Below are 8,674 nucleotides of genomic sequence, written 5' to 3'. Positions count from 1 at the left end.
AAGTGGAAAGAAGATGTAAGTGTGGAGGAAACCCTGGTGAAGAGTCCAGTGAAACAGAAAGAAGGGAGAGATTTGCTCAGTCTCCCCACCCCGGAACACGCTCCTTTGAGTCATTTGTTTACATGTCCTAGCAAAGTCAGAGCAGGGGGGTGACAATCTTAGTCTCCACCGGTGTCCCTGGCTAATTAAAATCAGCCAAGAGTCAGACGGCTGAGAAGAAAATTATGGAAACGAAGTATTTATTATTTTTCCTGAAAAAGATGGGGAAAGAGTGCCCACGAGAGGGATGTTCATAAGCAAATCCTCTGCTTTTTGCCACGCCTTTTCTAAATAACAAACCCTGTTTGGCAAACAAAAACAATTCATGCGAGCCAGAACTGCCTTTTGAGAACAGGTTTAATTCTGACCCAGAATTATAATTTGAAAAATCCTATCAATTCCACCACGCAATTCCTGGGTAGGAACTACTCAGACTTTTTTCCCCCTTAACTTCTTCTGAAAAACCAAATTGGCTTACTGTAGCTGCATTTAGCTGGGAAGTAAAATGCACTTCTTTATCGTTAACTACCATAGAAAAGCACACTTAGCTTGCGTCTCAAGTTGTCTTCGGTAAAGTCTATTTTGCTTGCAGTAGTTGTATTTTCCCGATTTCTCTTCCCCGAGTTCTGCTCTCTGTGGAACGCCATTAAGTCTTGTTTTTCCCCTTTGACTTGGGAGCACCGGGCCAACGGAAGCCTCGCAGGTGCAGGCAGTCGGCAACGTTGTGGGCAATGTAGTAGAGGTTCAGCATGGCAGCTGGGCTGAGAATGTCCACTTCCGGTTTCTTCTGTTTCTTCCCGCGAGATTTGTCCGGGCCTTTTCCTTGTTTCCCTTTACCTGGCTTTCAAAGACAAGTATATTCACAGGGCGTAAATTAGTTTTTATAACCTTGACATAATTTTCAACATTTCTTATTGAACTGAAAGGGGGGGGGGGGAGGACTCATGAAAGGAAAAAACTGTAACAATAATAAAGACTTTTGCTGGGAGTGGGAGAAGTCACATGCAATCGAATTCAACAAGTGAAGCACCCGGATTAAAGAGAGACCCAACCCAATGTAACAAACAGGTGGCCCTTGTCTGCATTGATTTGAACAAATTATAGAAAGACATTTTTAGGCAATCAGGGAAATTTGGTAATCTCAAGGAATTATTAATTCTGTTAGGTGTGATAATGGCTTCTATTGGGTCATGGAAGAAAATGTTTACACATTTCAGTGATGCACACTAAAATCTGTGGAAATGAAATGAAAGAAGGCCTCAGATGTGCTTTAAAATACTGCAGCTCCGGGGGCGCCCAGGTGGCTCAGTTAGTTAAGCATCCAGTTCTTGGTTTCGGCTCAGGTCATGATCTCATGGTTTCTGGGTTCGAGCCCTGCGTCAGGCTCTGTGCTGACAGTACACAGCCTGCTTGGGATTCTGTCTCCCTCTCTCTCTGCCCTTCCCCTGCTTGCTCGCTCACTCGCGCTCTCTCTCTCTCTCTCAAAAATAAATAAACATTAAAAAACAACTTTTTAAAAATAAAAATACTGCAGCTCCCCCTTGCACCCCACCCCACAGAAGGCCAGATGAAGCCAATGTGGCAAAATCCTGACAATTTTTGAGTCCGAGAAATGGATATGTGGGGAATCATTTTACTATTCTATTTTTGTGTATGCATACAATCTTTCGTGATAAAAATGTAATTAAAAGTATTAGCTAATCGGGACGCAAACACACATTTTGCTTGGCATTTCTTATGTTGTAGTCTCGACCTCATTAAGTAGTCGTGAGGGCGGAGACATGAATGTAAGGCGCTTAACGCAGTGTTTGACTTCAAGGAAACAATAAGTGATTGTTCCCATCACTTTATCACCACTAACCCCCTGAGCTGTATTTTGACGGAGAGAGACCTTATTTATGTCTTCAAAATGGAAAAGTGGAGGCTCAACAAGGTCACAGTGCAAACCAGTGTCCAGCAGCCCAGCACCTGTGCTCTTGCCATGACTACACTGCCAGGCCGGTGTCTTTTGGGGAGAGGAATGGATCCCATCCTAATCTGGGAATAAACTGTCTGAAGTTTTGCTACAGCCACACAAAGCTGAGTTGACTCCTCATGTCCTATGACCCACCATACATACAAGAACAGAAGGAAGTGTATTATTTAGAAAGTGACTCTTCTAGGCAAGGGAAGGGAGAGTGTAAGTTATCAAGAACATCCGCAAGGGCTAAATGTTTGTATAAAATGGATGTTATGTTGATAGCATCTCACTCTAAAAACGTCCCAGGCTAAACAAGGAGGAACACAGGCAATGTGTTAAAAAATACTAAAACACATTTTTGTTAAGTGAAACGGAATACACTCCTAGATAGAAAACCCAGGAATAAAGATGAGAAGTATCTTGCAACACAGTGGCCTGGCTTTCAGGTGGAAATCCAAATTAAAAAACAACAACAACAACAATATGAAAACCCATATGATAACAGTACCTCCTGGTAAAACATCCCCTGGGGGTGTAGGATGCACGTTGCCATAAGCTCCTAAAAATTCTGAGTCTTGGCTTTCTTTATGATTTTACACTTTTTTGCATGTCAATCATACAACTTACCTGGAATAACTGACAAAAAAATGTGTTTTAATCTCTAAAGTGGTTTGATGACTAAAACTCGCACAAAGGTTTGATATGTTTATTCAAAGTTCTCATCTCTCTGTAGAAATTGGCTAACTGACTCTAAGATTCATATGGAAACGCAAAGGACTTTGAAAAAACAAAGCTGAAGGACTAATTCTACCTTGTTTCAAGAATTATTATAAAGCTACAGTATCCAGACAGTATGGGATTAGTGTCAAGATAGACACATAGATCAATGGAAAATAATAAAGAGACCAAAAATAGGTCCACACATATATGAACAACTACTTTTCAACAAAAGTGCGAAAGCAATTCAATAGGACAAGGACAATTGATGAGAGACAGATGCAGAAAAATGTTCTTTAGCCCAGAAGGCTGACCTATAGCCTGCATAGTTCTGATAAGGATCAAATACACACTGGTTGCTCTATTCTTTTTTTTTTTTTTTTTTTTTTTTTTTTAATGGTTGCTACATTTTTAAAGGGTCTCATGACTGCCTGGGAATCTCACCAAGAGTTAATATCAAGCTGAATAATGCACACAAGAGAATTCTTGCGAAAGTAGTTTTACACGTAGAATTTGAAGAAAACATTTACGATCTAATACTCTCTGCACATACCCTCCCGTTTGAACACTAAGCATATAACCACCAACTTCATTCAGGAAAAGTGCAGCTCTTCCTGCCTAAGGGTCCTGTCCCCATGCTACTTAAATAAACTTACTAAATTGCACCTAAAATGTCTCAAGAATTCTTTCTTGACCGTTGTGCTCAATGATCCCACAACAATAATTTTTTCAACAAGTGGGGCTGGAACAATGAATATCCATTTGCAAAAAAAAAAAAAAAAAAAAAAAAAAAAATGAACCTTAATCCAATGTTTTTACCATATACAAAAATTAACTCAAAATGGCTCATACACTTAAAACCAAAAAGCAAAATGTCCTAGAAGAAAATACAGGGGAAAACCTTTATGACCTTTGGTTAGGCAAAAATTTCCTGGATATGACACCAAAGCACGATCCATAGAAGAACAAATTGATAGAGTCACCATCAAAATTAAAAACTTGTGTTCTTCAAAAGATATTAAGAAAATGAAAAGCTAAGCCACAGGCTGGGAGAAAATATTTGCAAATCATGTATCTGATCAAGCCCTTACATCCAGAATAAAGGACTCGCGAAACACAGTAAAAAAAAAAAAAAAAACAAAAAAAACCAAAAAACAGCCCCAAAACATGGCCAACAGATCTGAACAGACACTTCCCCAAAGAAGATATACAAACGGCTGATAAACACACGAAAAGGTACTCAACACTAAGTCACTAGGGAAATGCAATTAACACCCCAATGAGGTATCAGTACACGCTCATCCAGCCACGGATGGATGGAATGGATCCAGGCATTTCACTGCAAAGTATTTACCAAAAGAAATCAAAGTGCATATCCATTCTAAGACTTGTACATGGAATGTACATAGTAACTTTATCTGTGATAGCTAAAAACTGAACACAGCTCAGAAGTCCATTAGTGAGTGAATGGATAAACAAACTGGGTATAACCATACACTGGAATACCACCCAGCAATAAAAAGGATTAACTATTGACGCATGCTACAACATGAGTGAATTTAAAAGGAATTGATTGGCTCAGTCGGTGGAGTGTTTTGACTCTTGACCTCAGAGTTGTGGGTTCAAGCCCCACATTGGGTATAGGTATTACTTAAAAAATAAAATCTTGGTGGGTGCCTGCGTGGCTCAGTTGGTTAAGTGTCCGACTTCAGCTCAAGGTCATGATCTCATGGTTTGTGAGTTCAAGCCCCGCACCAGGCTCTGTGCTGACAGCTCAGAGGCTGGAACCTGCTTTGGATTCTGTGTCTCCCTCTCTCTCTGCCCCTCCCCTGCTCATGCTCTCTCTCTCTCTCAAAAATAAATAAACATGAAAAATTTTTTTAAAAATTGGGGGCGTCTGGGTGGCTCAATCAGTTGAGCATCCGACTCTTGATTTTGGCTCAGGTCATAATCTCATGGTCGTGGGATTGAGCCCACCATATGGCTCTGCACTGTCAGTGCTTGGGATTCTCTCTCTCTCCCTCTCTCTCTGCCCCTCTCTGGCTTTCTCTCTCTCTCAAAATAAATAAATAAACTTTTTTTTTTTTTTTTTTTTTTTAATGAGTAAAGGGCTGATTACAGAGGAGCACAAGGAGACTTTCGGGGGTGATCAACATGCTTGTCATCTTGATCGTGGTGATGGCTCAATGGGAGCGACAGATGCCAAACTGATCAAATTGTACGTTAAAATATGTGCAATTCACTGTGCATCACTTATACCTCAGTAAATCTGTTAAGAAATTATTGTAAGCGAGTGAAAACTTTCAGTTTCTCAGCTGGTTGGGTTGGCTTAATACAACTCCATGGCCCTTGGTTGTTCCCAGTCGCAGAACACATAACTCGTGACTTGAAACTCTCCAAACGGCTTAATGAAGACCACTTGGCTCCAGCCACACTGGCCCTCCTTCTAGTTCCCTAACCTGCCCCACTCCTCCCTGATCCCCCTGATCCCGCCCTGTTACTTCTCTTCGTGTGGGGCTCTGCTCAGATATCACCTCTCTAGAAAAACCTCTCAGATACTGTACCTATATTCTATCTATAACTAGGGTGACCATATAATTTCTTGCCCAAACCAAGATACTTCAACAAACATAAACTGGGACTGTCCAAGGCAAGCAGGGAGGGGATACAGGTGGTTCCCAGCCTCCCCCTCAGCACTGTCACTTTCTAGCTCCCTACCCCAAGCACACTCCACTATGTCATAGGGCTATTTTGTTTATTTATTGTTTGTCTCCTAACCAGAGGTTTGTCTATGAGGTCACCACTTGAATTCCCAGGGCCTAGACCAATGTCTGGGACGAACAGATACTTGCCGAGTGAATAAATTGCAACTCAGATGTAATACAGTCCTAGGATTTAGAAAGCAAACGTAGATAGCTGCTTTTCTGAATTTTAAGAGGGGCTCCTTCGTTCATTCGACAAATATTTAACAAATATCTACTGAACACCAGGACCTGCAGTTCTGAGCTCCTGTCTTCATGAGGCTTACTCTCCAGTGAGGGAGAAATTACAAATACGTTCACTCCCTCTCCCGTGAAGGAGAGGCCAGGTTATCTGGCATTCCGATGACACAGGATGGGCAGGGTGTGACCCAATCTGGGACATGAAGGGTTCCTGAAGAGCCGCCTGTGGGCTGAGGGGCAGGGACTTCCCAAACAGCCTGTGCAAAGACTTTGAGGTTGGAGGGCACATGCCAAACTGAAGGGACCTCACAAAAAAGGTCAGTGTGGCTGGCCTATAAGCAACCATGATGGGGGGCGCCAAGTGAGAGGAATTTAGGCTGGAGAGGTAGGCAGTGTGCAACTCTGGCCTGCAGGCCTTTGAAGCTACAGTGTTTGACCTTTATCTGAGGAGCAGTGGAAATCCATTAGCTTAAATGGCTTTATTGAACCGTTTTTGCTTCAGTTCCCTGGGCTCTGAAAGAAAATGACAATACCAACCATGCGAAGTAACCCGGGGGATGACACAGTTTAAATCAAAAGACATCTATTTAGGGGCGCCTGGGTGGCTCAGTCGGTTGAGCGTCCGACTTCGGCTCAGGTCATGATCTCACGGTTTGTGAGTTCGTGCCCCGCGTCGGGCTCTGTGCTGGTGGCTCAGAGCCTGGAGCCTGCTTTCTGTGTCTCCCTTTCTCTCTGACACTTTCCCGCTCATGCTTTGTCTCTGTCTCTCAAAAATAAATAAACATTAAAAAAAATTATTTTAAAGAAATTAATTTAAAAAAAGACATCTATTTAGTGCTTTTACGTGCAATGAAGTAGAAGGAACACAGATTTACCAAACACCTTTCTATACTACAGTCAAATGGGGGTGAGGAGTGAGGCTTTCCAAGGTGAAATAGGTGAAGCTCTGTGAGGCATAGAGGGTCATAGATACTTAGGGGGCAATACGGCAGCAGGAGGGCCCATCTTGGAGAAAAGTAGATCTGTAGCTTGAGATGGGGCAGGAGGCTTCGAAAAGAATGTGGGTCTAGTGTGGAATGTGTTTTTTGTTTTGGTTAAAGCAAAGAATATGGGAAATAGAGCTCAAGAGGTTGAGGCCTTTTTACCCCGAACTCTGAGCACTACTTAGTTGAGCAGACAGTAGAAATTCCTGAGGACGTGGGGTGGGGGTTACAAGGTCACAGCCATTCTGGGACCATCAACCTGGCATCCAAAAGAGATGGAGAGCCCTGGGACAGAGCTGCTGGAATCCAGGTAGGTGGTAAGGAGGGCAGGACTTGGCCAGTGGCAGAGAGGGTGGGAAGCAGGTCGAAATGACTGGATGAGGGCTGATGAACGGTAATGTTTAGGAGTTTGAGGCCAGGGGAACGAACATGCCATTGGAAAATGCAGAGAAGGTAGCGGTTAAAAAGGAGCTGGATTTTGAACACAGTTGGGAAATGCTCTCTGGTGGAGAGATCCAGTAGGAAGTGGGAAATAAGGTTTAACATTTCAGAGTGGTTTGGCTTAAGATGGAGCTCTGTGAGCCAACGACTTGGAGGGGAGATAGAAGTTTAAGGATGTTGCAAGCCTTCCCAGGCATAAAATGCAAGCATTTCCTCTGCTAAAGGTTTCCTCCAAAGTCTTTCCTCAAACTAGGGTTGGAAGAGAGACTCACTCCTTAGAGCCGGCAGTCTGGATCGCACCAGGGCTCATTGTCTACTTCTTAATCCGAAGAGAAGAATCCCGCAAGGGTCCCCAGAAGGCAGCGGCAGCAGGAGGTAAGGGCATGGGCCAGTCGCTGTTGCCACGTACTGGCACCCTGGGGTTTCACAGCACTGCACCAGCCTCTCTTTATTGCCCACACATATGATTACGAAAGTGGCTCAACAGAACCAAAGAACGAAACCTCACAAAAACAGGGCTCAGGCTGATTCTGCTTGGCTGTCTCCTGTGACGCGCGCAGACCACCTGGGGAACCCGTCTTTCCCATCATCTTTATACCCCAAGTGTTCAGATCACTAGGTTGGACACCACCCACAACGACAGGAGACGAAGGCGCCACTCTCGTGGCGCGGGTAACAAATCTTGCTAAAGCGTGCCTCGATGAGGCAGAACGGTATTAAACTAACCTGGCGAGAGCCTCGGTATCTCTTATACTTAAATAAGACGTGTATTACCATGGTAATTCCTCAGTTGAGCAGGTGAGTGTGGCATGGGTTCCCAATCCTGAAATAGAGAGCCCGGTTCTCCGCATCACTTGGAGGCGGCACCCCCGCTCCCATCGCTGCCGCACACCGGGCTGTCTCCGCACTCCACAGCGAACCTCCGCGGGTCCGGGGCCTTGCCACGCTTCTCAGGAGCCCCAGACGTTCAGGGGAGCCCGGCGGGGTCAGGGGGCAGCCAGCCACCCAGCTGCCGCCACGCGGAGCCTGGACACCCACCGCACGGAGGCCGCTGACCGCGCGACTCACGGCGAGCACGCCCCGCGGGCTGGGAGCACCGGGCTCACGGGCGCCTGCTGGCCGCGCGCACGAACACCCGGCGCGGCGCGCCGCGTGGGGCGGGGCGCTCAATGTTTACCTGTTGCCAGGACACCGGGGCCTGGCGCCCAGTCTTGGGGCCTCACCCGGCAGTCCTAGCGCGCAGGCGGGAGTGCGCGCCAGCCTTCCGGGGAGCGCGCGGCTGGCTGGGCCGCTTCGCCTCGAGCGACGGCGACGACGGCTGCTAGTGCCCGGAAGCCCTGCCTCGCGCTGGGGGGCCTGACCCGGCAGAGCAGGGGCGCGGGGCGGGTGTGGTTCTGGCCTTGGGGTGGGCCGATTCTTCTGTTTGAGCTTGGCCTTGGAGAAGTCCTCGAAGACTCCATGACCTGTTTTGGAAAATGAGATAAAGCCTTTGGAGGGTTGAAGTGAGAATAACATGGGGGAATGTTCATATAGAGCCTGGTACAGGTTCCAAGAGAGAAGAGGCCTGAGAAAAAGGTTCTTAGGCCCCAAAT

At 45.5% G+C, this 8,674-nt stretch overlaps 1 protein-coding gene across 2 annotated transcripts; it reads right to left on the bottom strand.

Moving 5' to 3' along the window:
- Positions 1-378: 378 nt before the first annotated feature.
- On the bottom strand, positions 379-8,238 carry SMKR1 (small lysine rich protein 1). 2 transcript variants are annotated; one of them, XM_060633114.3, is made up of 2 exons: positions 7,809-8,238; positions 379-880 (listed from the first exon to the last, which is right to left on the bottom strand). In XM_060633114.3, the coding sequence occupies exons 1-2, from the start codon at positions 7,857-7,859 to the stop codon at positions 686-688; spliced, it is 246 nt and encodes an 81-aa protein (XP_060489097.1). In that variant the 5' UTR covers positions 7,860-8,238; the 3' UTR covers positions 379-685. The 2 variants fall into 2 exon arrangements, with proteins under 2 accessions (XP_060489097.1, XP_060489098.1); XM_060633115.3 differs by having other exon boundaries at positions 7,857-8,230.
- Between the last annotated feature and the right edge of the window lie 436 nt (positions 8,239-8,674).

Source organism: Panthera onca, chromosome A2, assembly GCF_046562875.1.
Source record: "Panthera onca isolate mPanOnc1 chromosome A2, mPanOnc1 haplotype 2, whole genome shotgun sequence".
In the NCBI taxonomy this organism is placed as follows: Eukaryota; Metazoa; Chordata; class Mammalia; order Carnivora; family Felidae; genus Panthera; species Panthera onca.
This window is presented reverse-complemented; position numbering and strand designations above follow the sequence as displayed.